This window comes from Anopheles marshallii, chromosome 2 (genome assembly GCF_943734725.1).
Source record: "Anopheles marshallii chromosome 2, idAnoMarsDA_429_01, whole genome shotgun sequence".
NCBI classification, from domain to species: domain Eukaryota; kingdom Metazoa; phylum Arthropoda; class Insecta; order Diptera; family Culicidae; genus Anopheles; species Anopheles marshallii.
The window spans coordinates 14,342,115-14,361,305 of record NC_071326.1 but is presented as its reverse complement, the minus strand read 5'-3'; the positions used below and the strand labels follow the sequence as shown (position 1 = coordinate 14,361,305).

General features: G+C 46.4%; 1 protein-coding gene across 1 annotated transcript; it reads right to left on the bottom strand.

Moving 5' to 3' along the window:
* Nucleotides 1-1,066: 1,066 nt before the first annotated feature.
* Nucleotides 1,067-18,947, bottom strand: LOC128710437 (fibroblast growth factor receptor homolog 1-like). The gene is made up of 10 exons (XM_053805489.1): nucleotides 18,800-18,947; nucleotides 7,701-7,827; nucleotides 3,963-5,038; nucleotides 3,658-3,836; nucleotides 2,581-2,961; nucleotides 2,261-2,501; nucleotides 1,891-2,186; nucleotides 1,624-1,817; nucleotides 1,418-1,558; nucleotides 1,067-1,337 (listed from the first exon to the last, which is right to left on the bottom strand). The coding sequence occupies exons 1-10, from the start codon at nucleotides 18,945-18,947 to the stop codon at nucleotides 1,067-1,069; spliced, it is 3,054 nt and encodes a 1,017-aa protein (XP_053661464.1).
* Nucleotides 18,948-19,191: the final 244 nt, after the last annotated feature.

Below are 19,191 nucleotides of genomic sequence, written 5' to 3'. Positions count from 1 at the left end.
TCCAGTGTTGGTAGTTTTGTTCATCTACAGTCTATGTACAATAATACTCGTTGAACCCTACTCTTACGTATGCATTTGACCTCCATGGGGTGTCCTATAGAATTGACCTATGCCGCCTACATTTCACTATATTCATGCTTCCACAAACGGCACAACTTTCATGAAACTAAACCAGATTCGACGAAGACATCGTTGAAAAACTGTGACTTAACATAACTTCTTTAAAACTACACATCATTACGTTACTACTAAACTCGGATTGGGATTGCTTTGGCGTTCAAATAATGAGCCGAGAAGCAATCTTCGACATATCAAATGAATAAACATGTAATGGCCTCAATGTGGTCATGGTATTGGTATTACGCAATAAGATTTGGATATGCTGCTCGAAAGGATCCGCAGTTATTGACTAGTTTTCCCTCCTTAGTTTTGTTTTTAATTACCGACTAAGCTGCTCTTAATTACATCAAATAAATACAGTCTTGTTCAAACTTAACGTCTATAAGCATACGACACGTGTGACATCCGCGTTGGGTACTCAATTTCATAGCTGCTCGACGGCTGTATTCGCAACATAAATTCAGTAAGACCACGAAAACCAACTTATTTACTTGCAAATGGTTGTGAAGCTGTTATTTTAACCCGTACTTGATATCTCTATCCCAATTTAGACCAAATTCGTCCCATGGTTTGTCTGCCTCCAAGAAGACGAGTGTCTTCCTTGAAGTAGATCAGCGATTCGCACCACATGTTGAAACGTGATTCCGAAGTTGTGCTTGCCACAATTATGATTCTCGCTTCCTGAACCGGAGTTCGTTATCCCGAAGTGTTGTTCCGAGTTCGTGACTCCTCATACTTCTGGGCAGCTGTAGCCGTTGCCTTATTCTGTTACCACCGTGTGGTGTTTCACTATTTAGAACTACTGTAAAACTCTGCACCAAGCAATTCAAGATACTCAAACATACATTCACATTCACCCAACGCTTTACAATAAATAATCTACAATGAGAATGCTCCTAACGAGACTCATCCTAAAGAACTCTACCCGCTCTGCATGGCACAATGATTAGTAGATACAGTCGTTGTTGTAGCTTCTATTAAATCGATACATGTGTACACGTTCGTGTTCCGTGCCCGCTTGGTCGTCGCAATCCTCCTCGTCCTCTTCGTCGTCGCTATCGTCGCTAGATGGTGGAGTTTCTAGCTGCGGTAGTCCTAGGTCTAGGTATTCTTCGTTGGACGTTATGCTCACAAGCCGATCCAAGTGTTGCACGATTTCACTGAACGTGGGCCGCTCTTCTGGTCGATAATGCCAACACTCTCGCATGAACAGGTATCTGAGAAAGAACAGACCGTAACCATTGATTAGTGTCGTGGTCGATGGCCGACATCTTCGAACAACGAAACACCAACGTACATTTCAATCGAACATAGCGGAGGTTTTTCCATCCGTTTGCCTTTTTTCAAGTGTTCCAGCAAATTATCCCACGTTGGGATTGACGGGTAAGGATTTCCTCCCAGTGTCATAATTTCCCACAAAAGCACGCCAAAAGACCATCTGGAGGTAGAGAAAAATATCTTAAATCCAATTCCAAAAGTTGTGCAAAACAGATAGCAACTTACACATCGCTTTGCGAGTCGTAGAACTTCTCTTCCAGAGATTCCGGTGCCATCCATCGGATCGGTAGTTTGCCAGTGGTCGTCTTTCGGTAATATTCCTGATCGTGGATGTCTCTGGCTAACCCAAAGTCGGCTATCTTCATCACGTAGTTGTCGCTCACCAAGATATTTCGGGCCGCCAGATCTCGATGAATGCACTGCATTTTACATGAAAGCAACACACGAACTCTCAATAAAAGTTTCAAAGACGCTTAGTTATTCTTAACCTACCCTTCTCGAAGCCAAATGTTCCATGCCACGCGCTATCTGATACGCGAACGAGATAAGCTCCTTTTGGGTGAGAATTTTCTTTTCCTTCTCATTGGTTGCCTCGTAGTTCGATCCAAAGCGATGACTTCGCAGGAAGTTCTTCAGATTGCCGTGTGGAGCATACTCAACAATCACGTACAGTGGACCATCCTTGCAGCAGCACCCTAGCAGATTGATGATATTCACATGCTTTCCAATCATCTTCATCACCTCCATTTCACACACGAGATCTTTGACATCGGCATCCGTATGTCCCTCTGGAAACGATTAACAACACCGATGCATTCCATTAAAACTCTCTCAATTTGTACTCCTCGTGTACTTTGCTTACCCTTTAGCATCTTAACGGCAACCACGGTAGATGGATGACCTTTGACAAGCCCGTGCGCTTCCGCCATGACGACCTTTCCAAACATTCCCTCGCCGAGACTCTTGCCCAGATGTAGCTTGTTGCGGGGAAACTCCCAATTCAGATCAATCGGAAACTCGTACTCCGAGATCATGGTAGGATCACAGTTTCCACTTTGCACCAGCGTCGACCGTTGTTTCTCGATGCGAACGATCGGCATTTGCTAATAAGTAAAACACAGGAAGGACATCTTTAAACCAGCTCCAAACAACACAAGAGTAGTAATCTCGCAAGTAACTTACCAATGCCTCTGACATGCCCGGTATGCTACTTTCGACGATCGGTTGCTTCAACACGATCACCTTCTTCGTCCACTGGTTAACATGTTCCATGGCGCGATGCTTCATCTTTTCGCGCTTTAGCTTTTTGCAGACTATGATCACCACGCCGGCCAGCACCACGAAACAGACGCACAGAAAGAACGTCATGCCCATGATCAGCGTCGAATGTGTTCGGACGGGATGTGCCGTTGGGGTGTCGTCCGGGGGTAGTTCGTCCAACACCTGCAGGTACGCACTCTCGTACGACGCACCAAGGCTGTTGGCCGCAATGCAGGTGTACCAACCTTCGTCTGCATGAGTTACGTTTTCCAGCGTCAACACTTCAGGATTATCCGGATCACGCTGATAGTGGGAGGACACATGGGAGTAAACAGTTTAATAAGATTGTAAAGCTTGTTAAGCCACTAACATAACATTACGACTTCATTGTTTAGTAACTGTTAATAGGTTAATAAATCTAGTTAGTCCACAAACTTACTTAAACTATCGCTAAATCGAAGATTAGTGACGGTTAATGCACAACAGGAGACAGGCGATTATTGTGTTAGCAGTCTGAGAATCTTGTTTTTCTTTTAACCATCACCTTAACAGTGTTTGTAAAATCGTCGCAATTCACATCGCAGAGACCTTTGTATTTGACCCACTCCACGTGTTTCGTGAGATCACTCAGCACCTTACACTCCATCGTGACATTTCCACCAATAACTATCGTCACGTTTGATAATGCTTTCGTTATGATCGGCTTGTGGTTGACACGATCTGCAAATTGATGGAAAGGAATATGCGTTGTGTTACCGCAGTAAGAGCTACATCACCTCACAGGATACAAGAAAATTATTATCACGCTTATGTGACCATCACCAGCAGTTTTCCCTTAAAAGTAATATACAAACAACCGCCCGGAGCGAAGATAAACCCAACACCCAACACACAAAGGAACTACACCGTATGGAACCGACCACCGTAGGAACCGAAGTCGAACAACGTAAATCTACCGTTCACCAACATTAACCAACACGCGGATCTGTCTCTCGGTACCTTCAGCTTAAGATTTTCCGGTATGGATACATTCTCCAGCTCGACAATGCGTAGCTTCACCCACTCAATGTGTGGCTCCAGTTCGGACAGCGTTGGACAGCGGAAGATGGCGGTAGTGTTTACCAGTGTGGTCACATTCTTCGGACGTTCCGTAAACAGTGGACGAGCTGGGAAGCGATCTGAACACGATTGAGACACCGCCACCCAGGAAGGAAGAATGATGATCAAAACCATATACGCACGAAAATACCTGACGCTTTGGTGGCAAATTGATTTTTCCCCACTGCTCCACCTTTGCAACTCACCTTTCACTTCCAGCTTGGTAGTAAAGTCGGCGCATCCCAACCGGTTACACACGGTGCAGGTGTAAAAGCCCGAATCCTGCGGCACCAGATCCTCCAACACGATCGCCCAGTTGACCTTCTTCACCTGCCCCATGGTGCGTTCGATTTCGCGCCCATCCTTCGTCCAGGTGATGTTCGGTTTCGGATACCCGTCGGCAGGACACCGTAGCCGCACCATGTTGCCGGACGGCTTCGACACAATCTTCGGCATGTGTTCCTTCTTCATGAACTCGGGCCAACGGTCGGGCGGTGGCGTACCGGATCCGTTTACCGCACCCGCGCTATCCTCCGTCGTGTCGGCCCCGTGCACACCGGTTCCATTGGACGGATCTTCTCCCTCGTCATCATCATCTTCCTCTTCCGCGTCCTCTTCGGGTTGGAGCATTCGTTTCTCGGTAGCGACCGGGTAGTACCGGCCCATCGCACGCACCATCACCGTATCCTGGGCCGGACCCGGTCGAACATCTCCCTGCAGCTGGGAATGGCTTTCCATGGTGTTGTGCTGAATGTAAGCCGGTTCGAGCTCTCCCGATTCGACCACCTCCAGCTCGGTTGTTGAATTTACACACCCGTGCACGTTGCACACCACGCACACGTACGTGCCGGCGTCCGTCGGCATCAGCTGCTTGAACACGATGGTCGATTTGTACGAATTGTCCCGATATTCTTGGCCATCCTTCTGCCAGCTGATGTGCGGCACTGGTTGACCGACCGCGTCACACTTTAACCGATAGTCTTCACCCACCTCGCGAACAACCGAGCTCGGGTACGGTTCATCGCGTGTACCCAGTATCCGCGGAGGACCTTCCTTCAGCTCGTTGTCTAGTATGTCCAGAGGTTTAACACTACCGGGTGCGGGTCCGGCCGATGTTGCATGTAAACTTTTGCGTTCCAGATTTGCCATTCCGGCACCGTCGCTTTGGTATTGGTCCGTTTCCTGACTGAACACGGATAGGGTCAGGTTGGACCATTCGTTAAATTCGGATCCGCACGAATAGTAACCGGCATCGGTTTTGCGAACATGCTCAAAACGCAATCTGTTGGAGAGAGGAAGAAAATACAATACATATGTAATTAGTCTACTCCATCAATGTTTCTGACATTCATTTTTATTCCTCCCGAAAGTCAAACATCTTCCCCGAACTCAGCCAAACTTGTCTAAACCTAAGTACACACTATTAAGTTACGCCTCCCCCTGTATACGCGAGCCTTTACGAGCAGACATAGGAATTAGACAACGCGAACACATGTTGTACAGTTGTTTAATGCTATTGCTTATCTGTCAATAACACTTACTATAGGGCGGAAGGAACGCCGTTGGAAATAAATTCTAGCTACTTATTGTTTTCTACTTCTCCACGAAGGTACGGAGACTCCTCTCCGGCCAGAGGGTGGTCCGATAAAAGTCTACAAAGGTATGGCAATAAATCCATCAAACAGCAAATCCAATCACATCAACCCATAGCAAAAGCAACTGCCACCATACTTCCAAAACCGGGACCCGTGTCTGTCAACTGTACGCGCTCCCGACGGGAACTCCGAGCGTATATTCGTCGTGTCATAAATTGCATTATTTCCCGGGGAGTAGCACTGCCAGTTCATTCAAGTGTCAATCGTTGGGCTCCGAACTAATCCTGGTGTAAAATTCTTTCTCGCCGCGCCTAACCTTTTGCTTACTCATGTGTACGTCAATCGGCACCAGGGTAACGTACGAGCATTGGTACGCGTGCGAAGGCACGTGGTCGATCGATCGATCCGCGCCAGGAGGAAAACGCTCTCTTCGTTCGCTTTTACGATTTCGTGCCTGCTTTGGTCATGAAGGTTTGTTTATTTTTCCACCATCTAATAAAGATTTGTCGATCGGTGGAGATTTCCACTCGATTGACTGTGGCTGCACAGCGACAGAACGGCGCAGAAGGAACTCGACATTTCGTTTGGAAATTATCTCAACCCTCACGGTATGGTTTGGGCAACGTACGAGGGGGTGGGGTTAATTGAATTTTGGGGTTTTCCAATAACTTCACTACATTTTGAGTTCTTCATTCGATCTTCTCCCATCGGTTGTGTTGGGAACCTTGTGGCTTGAAGGTAGCACAATGTTCCATCCACATTGTTCGCGCACGAAGCGATCGAGCAGATGTTGGAATGAAAACCGATCAAGAAGGTTCGTTCCCTTCCAGTGTTGTTATGCATCTTCACTGCAATCCAGCCCTCCATTGCCTGATGGAATTAAATGTAGTTGTGCTGTTGATGCAGCACGCGTGCACTATCGCGCGCTTAGGATGGGGTTGCCGGGACCGTATGTTTGTAAACATTGAGGAACTCAAGAATATTAAAAAAAGACAAAAGATGCTAAAACTCATAATTTTTTCCCTCACCTCCACTGCATCCAAGGGAGTATTTTTAGACTGGAACATTGTCGAAACCGTTCCAAGGACGACAGAAGCTGAAAGAGTAAGTGAAAAATTGAGCCCATTTAACGCACATAAAGTACGCCGTCTGTCCGGAACAGTGTTGCACCAGTGGAGCGCGTTAGCCTTCAGCGGCCGTTGAAGAAAAGCAGTTCAGTTCCTTGTTTAAACCGTGCGGACAATCACTGCCAGTCTTTTGCCACTGTTTGAATGCAGTTTCTTGCAACGGGCTGTCGCGGTAAGAGACGCTAGTAATTGCTCTTAATGGATTACAAATTGACGTACCGGCCCGTCGGGCTGCGTCCCCACCGCCCCAAAATGTCGGAATTGCCGAGCGAGGGAAAAGATTGATCGCATGCATGTCGATCGATGAACGAGCGAAAGTAAACTACGCTCGGGCTTCGCGCAGGGGGCAGGCGTTGGATCGGTGTCAGCCGCCCCGTGTTGGCAAGTTCGCGGGCGAGGATCGTCCTTTGGAATTTGTACTTCAATTTGAGCCATAGCAGCCGACCCATCAAGCACTGTTTTAATGTACACACATTAGAACCTTAATGTAGTACCTGTAGGAATCAGCAGACCACAGTAACGGCGCAACACAAATCCACTCTGCACCGAATGGGATTATTTTAACAGTTTTTCTTTTGCCCTGCTGTAAAATACACTACTCCGTACACGTACGGTGACCGACGCACCAGTTAAAGAGCACCGGGTGGATTCGGGGAACTCATCACTGCTTCTGTTTTACCCCTAAATGCGTTGCGACTGTTTCATCACGCGCTGCGTCCGTTCAATTTCCCTCCCGTCCGCCCATCACTGGTGGATACTGCCAAATTTCAACAAAACTCTGCGCTTGTGTTTATTTTAAGTTGCTCAATGAAATTTCAAACACACACCAATTTTTCCATGTGTACCGTGCGGTCGATGGTCACAGTTCCGCCGTGCGCTCTAAACATACGGACGGAAAGACCCCACTTTTCCGACGGGTGGACGCCGCGTACGTGCGCCCGTGCGCCCGGGTAAAAGGTAAACAGTTTCAGACCCGATTCCGACCGCCATCTGGTGAATTTTCTACCGGGTTTCCACGAAAGCTAGACAAGCGGCTAGCACGGTTTCCTTGCCGAAGAGATAGTTTAAATGCATCTATTGCACTGTTCCTATCTCTCCTTGTCGTTGGGGAAAAGTCATGTCCAACATCGATTTTCCAACTCCTGTTTGAGGAACAATTTTCCTATCCGTCACAATTGCGTTGAACTTTGTTGAACAAATTTCAATATCCGAATTTACTTACGATTTCGCACGCTTATGATCCACCGCAATCAGTTTACCATTCCTGTACCACGTGGGACTGTCGAAATTGCACTTGATGGTCAGCTTGGCGTCGAGTGGGACCGTTTCCTTCACGAGCTTTTTATTGCCTGTAATAAAACAAAATGGAAGAAGGATATTAAACATTCGGCTCTAGACAAAATGATTTTATTAGCAAAGTGTTGAAATCGGGTCGACAAACAGCCAAGCACGGAAGAAAGATGAACAATGTGGAGCGTCACCCACGGACAACGTCAAGCTAAAATTAAAGGTTTTGTTTGTAGCGTACAGCTCCCGGCGTTACACAGCAAGCCATCACTCACACAGGCGTTCGTCTGAGCCGTATGAAGTAGAAAAGAAATCTCGCGTCAAATGAAATTAAAGTATTTGGTGTGAGCCGTATTCCGGTCGTAGCTTAGGCAACCGGATCCGGAGACCGGACGGCGACGGGAAGATCGGATGAAGATCGTCAGTGGGAGCTGTGGCTGCAACCGCAACCTGCGCATCGCAAGATCGCATCGGATATCGAGGCGGAGGGGTGTTTGCTAGTTTGCACATGTTTCCGTTTTGATCATTTTCGGGACCCGAAAACCCCTTTCGAACGGTTCCGGCTGGTGTGCGGCCGGGTTTTGCTGCGTCGTTCACGGTGCTACGGGGCGGTTTTGAGAAGGTTTCCATTTTCGCTACCGGAATGAGCCATCCCCCTGCCGCAGAGGAGAGAGAGTCAGAGAAGGAAGTTGCATAGGCGCAGGAGTGTACGGTTGTAACATTTGCGGCTTCCACCAGCTTTCGGAAAACAGATGCGGAACAAACCTACGAAGATGCGATTCTAAGCAAGAGCGTGTGTTGATGGTTTTTGGAGGATATCCTTACCTTGGATGTTCCGCAAAAGAGGAAGGCACAGTGCACAGAAGGCACTAAATCTAGCAAAAGATTTTTATTACCTTAGTCAGATCATTCCATCATTTGAAAAGACTGCCTAGCACCAACGACAAAACCGAACAGGGAATAGCTTGGAAATCGACCACGACACTCCAACTCGCCGTATATAAAATAACGGATTCGGTCCATACCGCAAACGGGTGATGCCCAACATAAAACGCTTGATACAACTTCGATGAGTTTTACGCGTTTATGATATTAATTAAAACGTGAAACCGTGCGCTGATGTACGCTGGCAAGCTGGCGGGCTTTAATTAGTGACATGTGCATCGAGTTGCGGTCGTTTTTCGCCTTCACCCATGCGCACGTGCGCAGATGAAACTGACGCGCGTGATGAGCGACACCGCTATCTGACGGCCCGCTGTCAACGCTGCTGTCACAGGACCACGGTTCAAACACTCAAACTCGTTCGCGGTGGAGTGTTCGTGTGAATCGAATAATTTCACAGGTCAATGTGTGATCGTACCGTAATAACTCCGGTTCCAATTATGCACGAGAATGCATACATTTTGCACGTTCCCAACAGGCAAAGTGCCTCAGTACCTTCTCAAGCAAGGTTTTTAACGTTCGATTTTGCTTGTAACTCATGTTGGAAGATCTTCTTTTTTTGTGGCAGCACAAGACCCAGAAGTTCCAGTCTAGACACCATGCAGTCTGCAGCACTAGACCGATAGTTTGAAAGGTGTGATGTATGGCTGTGGCTAACGTACTCACCGAACCATCCGAGCACCCGTTCGCATATCCTGCCTAATGTCTGACGGTGTAACTGCACATGGTTTACCTTGCGCGCGTTGAGTGCATTCGCCCATCGCATTTCGACAGTGACAACGTTTCCCCATGATCAAAGTAATGACCTTCGCGCGAACGATCGGGAAAAAAACGAGATGCTCACACCGAACCCGGTACCTTCAACCCAAACTCTTGAACCACTCGAAAATAAAATATTAATTATAGCCCAACGTTCTGGTCCGCCGGGCATCGCTGTGTGTTCGAATGCTGCCTAAAGTATGGCACGGTTCGGAACTGACGATCACCGAACGTTTCGTCTAACAGGGGCGAACAAGTGCACCAGACAGATACGCGTCGCCAATGGTTGGAACTGCTCCAACAAGTACTCTGTGTGGCTAATTGATGTCTATGCAGTGTCCAGAGAGAAGCGTTTCTAGAAGGTCGGTAATGTACGTCGGCATCGACGCAGTACACTTCACCGTGCTGGTATTCCAGCTAGTTCCGGTTGTGCTGTTAGAAGTTCGGTCTCATCCCCACCTTCACAGACAATACCACATAAAGAGTTATGGTGGTGCTAGCTTATGCAACAATGTATCTCTTTTCTTCGCCGCATCTTCGTGTTCTGGAGATGCGATCGAGAGATGCACAGTGATATATCTCACCCGATGGATGCCATCTGGCCCACAGATGCTGGCTGCGAGAATCCGATCGATATCGGGCCCGACCTGTAACCGAACGTTTGAAACATGTAGAATACCGCAGCGTATGATACTGCTACACCCATTTCTGCTTGGTCATTCATCTTTTTTCGCCAAGCCATCCAATTGCTGGAACGAAGCATTTGCATTGTAGCGTGTAATTAATGATATATGCCGCAACTGTAAAGGTTGCTGCACCTGTTCTATTTTCGTGACACGCGTTTCGTTGCCTTTGGCCTCGATGGGCAGCACCGATGGTACGACTGCACCGTAATGCATCTGCGAGCAAGCAGAGTTTATTTTAGTTGACGCAAATTTCACTTTCATTCATAACTTTTCCTTTTACCCATGGCTGTAATGCTGCAGTCATTCATGGTGTGATGTTCGAAGGGACCTGGAGTAAATGCAGAGCGGGGACGGGCACGGGACGCATCTTCGTTTGGTGACACTGTGGAGTTACTTTGGCCCTTGCGGTTCGACCATCTTGGCTGTGCAGAACGAGCATGGGCTCTAGCAGCCGCGCTAGGAAGATGCACGAATGGACCCGGTTTAGGGTAAGACCGACGGAAATGAGCTTCAATTACTATCATCTTTATTCGCCCGCCTGCTTACGGTGGACCCCTTGGTAGATTCGCGCTGCAAAACTGCACCGAATGGACAGATAGGAAGGATTTAAATGTTTCGCTCGCCCAAATCACGCTATCGCTCATGCACGGAATGTCCCATGCGTGTATCGCGCGGCCGGTTCTGGTTGGACATGCTGTTCGAGCCGATGGTGCACCGTGCATGGTAGGCGAATTAAATAATTTATAGCAGTGCTAAATTTGTCCACGCAGTCTTGATGCGGACGTGTGTTCGCTTTGTGTGGTGTAGTGCCTACATCTAAATCCCTCAGCTGGAGGCTAGCAGTACGGAACGGTTAGCCAGCTGCTGGATGCGATGCGATACGTTTCCCAGCGCAAACCTACACCGTTTCTTCGTCTTTGTGTGAAATGTTCGATTTCGGATTGTTTATGCGGAAACTTATCGATGTAAACGTACTTCAAACGCGAACATAAACACCGGATGCACAGTATTACGTGACCGCCCAAGATTCGGTGGAAACGTTTGAACGTTAGCAAACCCATACCAACTAGAACCCCTGTTCCGGGTGCTTGAAGGAAGTTGGACTTCCTTCCTTCTGTAGGAAGTATACCGCAAACATGCAATGCGAGTTCGTAAATATCACATTCTAGTTTCTGGGATAGAATCGTCCATGGTGGGAGCGATGGTGGAAATCAAAGAATCTCTACAATTCTTAATGTTACAGACGATTCAATCAGCGTTCTGTTAACCTTCTGCCCTTTAATCGGCAATGGTAATGGGTATAACGATTACTGTTATTGTAGTTTGCAAACCGTCTTGGGTCAATGTTAAATGAAAAGGGCAGTGATAACAATTAACCTCTCTGTTGGGCCGTAGAGCAAAGTGTTTGTTTACAAAGCGACAATAAGCGGTACAGGTCAGTTGGATAATTCTAACTTCCTGAGCTCTTGGAGAGCGTTGGAGGAGATGTAATGTTGCTGTCAAGTGGTGATTAGAGTGAAGTATTCAACCATGTTTTTTCTAACAAACAATTATTTTTTACTTAAAAAATCCAACCCTCACACTGCACCTCACTTTTTTAACTTCAATGTCGCCAAGACACCAACAGGATATGAATACTTCAACCACCAAGCGAGCTGTTGGTGTGTTCCTACACACAAACACTAACCCTTCTGGCCCTTTCAGCCCAAACCATATGCGGATGGTTTGGTAACCTTGGTACACAATGATAGTCTCGAGGTGTATGGGATGACTCCCTCCACGTCCACACTTTGGCCGTTAAGTTAAATCACTCACCGGAAGCTTAATTCTCAGACGGTACCGGAATGAGGCAGCAGCGTGTACAAAATTGGCCGTGCTGCGTCAATTCCTATTCCCCATGCAGCTCACAAGCAGCTGAAAACGTGGTGGCACGCTGTACGTATCCTCCCCTGCTGTTACTGCTACTAATGCTACCATCATCATCATCATCATCACCGGTCGCCATAGTCATTATCATCATCTGCAGCGTCAGTGGCGGTGTGCTATTTTCGACACCTTCCCATAAACCAAGGTAAATAAACATTCCAACGTGTGGTTTCGCCCAGCAACGAATGTGCCAATATAAACAGCCACTAGGGCAAAACACTCGGTATCGGTAGCGTTCGTTTCGTAGATCGATTTTTGAGAGTAATCTATTGGCACTAATTTTGAAACAAGCTCGGCCGTTAAGCTGTGCCGTGGTAAGGTTGGAATGTTAAACCGAATTCTGGGTTGGTGAGGTTGCTTGGACATCGGCTCTTGTGCAGTGCGACTCAGTGTGCTACCGTGAACAATCTAATCAATTACTGCAGGTGTGCACATTACATGCTTAATGGTTGTTCCGAACATGGCGGTGGGATACGATTGGTATTCTGCAGACGTACAATTTTCGCAAACACTATTGCCAGCGTTGCGATCGGATATTTGTGTTTGCGCTCATCTGCATTAGGTTTCCACCAGAGGAAGATGACGAAATGTTTCTTTCGTATTCTTATCACGTTGCAGTATATGCTAGTGTCACTTATGGTTGAATTTGTTACATTTACGCGACGGAAGTGTGAAGACAGCAATGGAAACCGAATGGCTACAAGGAGTTCATTAATCGGTCGTAATATTTCCAATATAATTCCGAAACTTCTCAGCTTTGGGGCATGCCCCAATGTGACTTTCCCTCAATGTCGTCGCCCGAAAGTCTACCTTTGCTCTATAAGCCCGTTTTAGCCCCTGTGTTCACTCAACACACTGACTGCGACGACAGCTTAAGTGACAGCTTGCCGGACACTAGACACCGTGGCTGCCGCACGAACAGTTCGCGGTCACCGGCCTGGAGTAACATTTTGGCCGGCCCCCTGCTGCTCTGCATGCTGAATGTCATGTTGCGTTAGAAAACCACCCGTACAAGCTCTCTCCCTCCCCGGGTGTGGCACTTGGATTGGAGGGAGCGGATGGGATTTATACGCCACATAAATGACTCTTGCCGCCACGGTTCCCCAGGGCGGGCTAATTATCTGACGACAAACATATCATTGAGTTAATTATTTTAAGCGATTCAAAAGACCTTTTTCGCGAACAACGTCGGCAAATGGTTTGGTGGATCGGCACGCAAGATTAGACACGCTAGGTTAAAGTAAAATACCACATGAACATGTACATGCAAGGGACGAGAGACAATTTGGGCTACAATGTGGTTTTGTTTGGGAGGAGTCATTTTTTGATGCGTTTCGAAAGAATGTTCGTATGATAACGTCGTGCTCTTTTATTCAACGACGGTAACCGCTAATTTAAAAAAAAAAATTGTACAAACCGAATACTCCAACGGAGCGCTGGAAGTATTCCAACCACGTACTGACCTGCTCTGTATCCAGCTATGACGCGAGTACCCGAACGATCGAGATTCATTTATAACCGTTGCCCATGGAATGGAATGCGTCCGCGATTATCTTGATGTGGAGAACAATGCGGTGTTGTTTTCTGGCATTGCAAGGCAGGCAGACGAAGTTCGACCACGGTACTGCAGCTGAGAGTGTTCGTGTTTTTCGCTAACGATGTTAAAAGAATACTTTTACATAAAAGTTGATTTTCGACTAACTCATTCATAGTAAACGTCCTCTGAGGTAAACACATTCTGGTAAACCAACTGGCAGAAATGATTCATTACACATGAAGTACACAAACAATTCTCAGAAATATTGATGCCAACAACAGGATTTCATTAAAAAACACCGAAAAAATGGTCATCACATCACACATCCGTGTACTCCACAAAAACGGCAAACATTCGCACCAATTGCCCAAAGCGGAGAGTGTCTGGTTTTGACGAATCAATCAAGAACGGCTTGGAATCTGCTACATCTCCTGTCAATCGTCACCCATCTAATCGCGAAGATCTTTCCAAACCGTCTCGCCTCAACAGACCCTGGAGTTGGCGCCATCTTGGTTTCCGACATTGCTCCACAGCCGTAATGCGCTGCTGCAGCGTGTGCGTAATCCCTGCCTTTCCAAGAAATTCAGCAAACCAACATGAGATCCCATCAACATCCACAACGCTGTCTTCCGCTGGCCTCAGCATCATCGGTGACTGGAACACAAGGGTCGCGGATGTATAACCAGCCAGCGAGTGTTGCTGAGATTTGACAGTATCAGTATCTTGCAGCGCTCCCAACTGCCACCGGGTGAGTCAGAATTGGCAGGAACATTAGATTCGTAGGAACGGAGCCATAAAATTATGTACCAACCAGAAAAAAACGACCCCTTTCAAACACAGACGCAGCTTCCACCGAGCGGGCAAACATTGTGAGATGCCATGATTTGCTGTCTGGCAAGTTCAGCAGATTCGGTTCCTCTTGTTGTCTGACCCTGTGCGTTGTGTACGTACCGAAATTTTGGTGAACCATTTCGTACCCGAACCGGAGCGCTTGCTGCTTCGCTACTCCGGAGGCATGTGTGCCAAAATCGCAGCTCCCTTGAATGTGATCCTTCTGGCAAAAGACGCACCCGTACCCGCGGTCGGAAACCGGTGAGTCTCTAGGGCAAAGATCGCATCTAATAAAGTGATGCGATCGTATAAACAAATCATAAAGCGAACGATGTAAACATCGAGTTAACAAACGCAATAAAAAGGCGGCCCACAGAGATAGTCCGCCACCGGGGCCCCGTGCAAAACAGACTCGTCTCAGTCTCGAGGACAGCAAAAGAAATGAACCCGCATCGCCCTACCGCGGCAGGGCCAGGGAATGGATGGTGGCAACTAAATGGACCATTCAAAAGCGTCAGTTTAATGGGGGGAAAATTATTGTACTGCAGGCAGGAAAGCGAACGCGAGGATCATGCGAAGCGTAGGCAATGTTCAATTAATCCCCAATGTTTGCCTGCTACCTCACGTGTCGTCAACACCGCACAACATCTCGCAGGAAGTCACAATGAACGTGGTATTTTTTGTTGTTGCTCTCGGTCAACTCACTCGGTGCCTCGTACTGATAGGAAACAGCAGTAATAAGCCAACGCTAACCCATGTCTTCAGTACAACCTTCAGTACCATTGGATATGAAAGCGTCGATAGTCGATAGATCTAGAACATGGGTGGGCTACTTGGATGCATCACAGCTTCCATGTGCATGATTCAGGCCCTTGACGGGTCGGTGTGACGTTTTCCGCTCCGCAGGTCAAGGAACTGTTGCCGCATCTTGTATTATCTCTGCCGCCTTCGATCGGCGGTCCATGCAAATCGCTTTATGCGACACATCCCAGATGATGGGAAGCAATTGCCCAAGTGCAATAAAGAGCGAATTTCGATGGGAAGTAAAAGATGATTCGATCCGATCTTACCATTGGGCGCACCCTACACTTCATCAACGTTGCTTGTAGCTCGGGTTACGGGGGTTTCCTTCTCGACTAGCGATCTCGTTTAATTTTTGTCATTTTATTATTTCCTGTCTTCCTGACTACATCGGTAGCTGCGCGTGACAAACTGGTCGGAGGAGCAAGTAATTTATGATCTCTATTATATGCGCCAGACGTAGTATGCTAGTCACTCTCACTCGTTCTCCCTCTCACACAGGCATTATGTTGTGTTTGCTGGCGTCTTCCAGACTTCAGGACACAAGACGCCAGCATATGCAACTTCGACGTTGCTGTCCCGCGAGAGTGATCGTGAGCAGTAAAAAAAAAGTCCGAACTCGTCAGGTCGATTTAGGGGTAACACTATCCTTGTCCTATCGTTACAAGCGTGTGCCAGAGCAGAAAGGCAACGTCTCACAGCGAGACAGGCAGATGAAATCGGCAACAAAATATCATTTTTCACATTCTGAAACATGATGGCAAAAAAAGGAAACAAAAAAAAACCCATAATGGGACACATTGTCGGGAGACCGCCACGACCCGTCGTATGTGCTTGAAGGTTTCGTCAGGAAAACAAAGATGCTTCAAAATGTCGCTTCAGGGCCTTGTCTTCAAAGGTTACACAGGGTGCGGAATCTGCTAGGGCCGACTTGACCTTCGAGAATCCAAATCCATGGTACACCCATCCTCGGGTCCCCCCTCAAGGGAATGGTTTGGCGGAGTGCGGTGCAGATTCGTCACCGATTTCTGGGCAATTTATTGGTGCTGTCTGATAAGGGTTCGCACGTTCTACCGCGCCTGTTTGCAATTAAACGTCGGGACAATCTGCGGCCTGCCCAAAAACGCTGCTGGTGCTTTGATGCACGGATTTCTCAACTGTAGTTTTTTTTTTTTGTTGGACTCTCGTTCATCTGTTTTGTTACCATTCTACTACAGCTAGCTGACGGATGAGAAGAATGAAGGCTGAAGAATGAGTGCAGAAATGACTGCATACGATCTATCGGGTCCATCACGCGAGGTCGTACGACCAAAACCCACAATCTGTTCAGTGCTTCTTTCCCAAAACAACGTAATGCGGGTCAAACTCCAACACAGACCCACCGAAAATGACCAAATCTCCATTCCGAAGTGAGGGTAATGTGCGCGACCAGGCGTACCCACCATCACATTAATGAATGGTACGCAGCAAAAATGGTTCAATGTTGTTGTTATTATGTTTGTTACTATTCGATCTTTTTTGGGTTGCTGCTATGAGAGCACCAAATTCACAGGAAAAGCAGTAAAAATGAACCGAGATGTTCAAATGTTCAACTACCATACGTCAATCTCTCAAAATAAGTACGTCTGAATGATTGCTGCTGTGGCAATTGAACCCGCATTTGAACGACGTACGAGCTAAAGAATCAATGTGGTCAATATGGAAGTTCTAAGAGGGGTCAGAACAATGCCGAAATCAGGGTGTGTGCTTAATTAAATGTTCGTTTTTGCATGTCAGTAGACACGAGAGTCTTAATTGCAGTTCCTGACAGAAGGAAAATCTTTATCGTGGTACATTGAAAGAAATAATTAAAACACCATTGTACACTAATAAAATTTGCCCTTAAGTTTTAACTTAAAAAGTGTAAGAGAAGAAAACAATTGTTGTGTCTAATAAATGTTACGAGGATACTCATTCGTAGGAATCTTGAGTGTCATTCAGATCTTGAGACGAATAAATTAATGATTAATTGGATTAGTACTTGGGTTATTTCAACACTATGTGAATTGTTAATTTGAAGGATAAGGAACATAAAAAATACGTTATAAGTTATAAAATGCGTATTCAAGACTCTTCAATGATTCCTGGATCTTATGGATATTTAAGAATCTTTGAGAATTTTCGTAATCTTATATAATTTAATTGTCTTTGAGGAGTATTGAATCGTCAGGTTTGAGATTCAGAGCCATTCTGTCAGTTCAAAGAGTTCATTCAGATTCATGAGTCTAAATCACATTCGCCAAAAACGTTTAATTGATATCAATATCATTGATATCACTGCGAAAGAAATAATATGCTCTTACTCCTCATAAAATATTCTCTTTAATACAAACTCCTGACATTTCTCGTCTAGCATTAACATTTTGTAACGATGCAAATCGTTTAGACTTATCACATGAATAGAAATGCTCTAAACAATTGCAATGTTTTGTAATAGAAAACAGTGACCTCGTGAATTCCAAACTAAATCATCCTCAAACTCACACGATGAACAAATCGCACCAATAGCTTTCTGGTTGAAATAGCACCATGAAAAACTGCAAACCAATCGCTACCGATCCTTTATGAACGTTGTTGCTGTTACTTAAACTGTTTTGCGTCGGGAAATTATTGTTGATTGTTGTAAACAAAGGCTGTACGTGAATGAAAACGTGAAAAGCAAACTATATAAAGCGAAAAGCTGATGGTCATACATACAGCAGTAGGAATTTTCAGGTTTCTGGATACGTGCAGAATGGATACATTTTTCGCCTGAGTTGCAAAGTAAACAGACGAAAGTTTAGGCGAAGCAATGCCATTTTTCGTATCCATCCTCGGGCCGTACTTTAACCTCCAACACCATTCACTTTCCTCTGCGGTTCATTTGCAAACGGAACATCGCACACCAGAATATAAAGTATCAAATTTCCCATCGCAATGACCGCCAGATGCAGGAAAATTCGATTTCGCTTAAGCAAACACGGCCGACGGTTAAGTGCCTCCGGTTTGAAACGCACGCACGTTCGACCGTACGGCATTGCAAATGGTGAAAATCGTAAAGAAAATTCTAAACTTTTCCGTGCCCCACGCGTGTGATGGAATGTGACACGCTTTCATCTGCCTGCTTCAGTGCGCGGGCCCGCTTGTCGCTCGGCAAGACGGAAGTGCTTCCCATCGTCAAAATATTTGAAAGCCGGTAAAAGTATTCCCGGTGAAAAAAATGAGCATTACGACATCCCTCCCCCCTTCTTTTATTCTGACTGCCATTTTCCAACCTCGAGTGGAATGTGTCAAATGCTAAACGGGAAAATAATTATGAAATTTTCGGTGCTTAGTGGTGACGCGCTTAGAGGACAGGACATACAAAAACACAACGCTAATGAGCAAGTTGGCACAGGGAAATGGCGCCGAAAAATGAAATAAAATTACCCAAAACAAAAAAAAAACTAAATGATAATGAGGATGGAGATGGTTGTTGAAAATGCTTCTGGTGGAAAATGCTTCCATTAATCAATGCGGTAAATCATCACTCACCTAAATTGATCCGTATCGTGTCCGGATCGGATTGTGATAGTTTGTACGGTGAACTATGCCCAATGCATAGGCTTACGAACACTGCCACCACACACCACCAGCCTGCACCGTTCGGGGCCATATTTATGGAAAAACTTTGCGACATCATAGCACTTCAACACTTCACATCAATTGGCACAATCTTCTGGTAATTGCTCGCACTAGCAGCACTGCTGGTCCTTTCCACCGGTTGTTTTACGCGATCGTCGACCGTTCACCACACGATTCGATGACGCACGTTTTCACACACTCATCCACCTTGAACCTGGTCAGCAGCATGGCCGTTTCGTGTGCGTGCGACTTACACCACCGCAACGTTTTGTGGGATGCGTTTCTGCAAAAAAAAAGCGGGA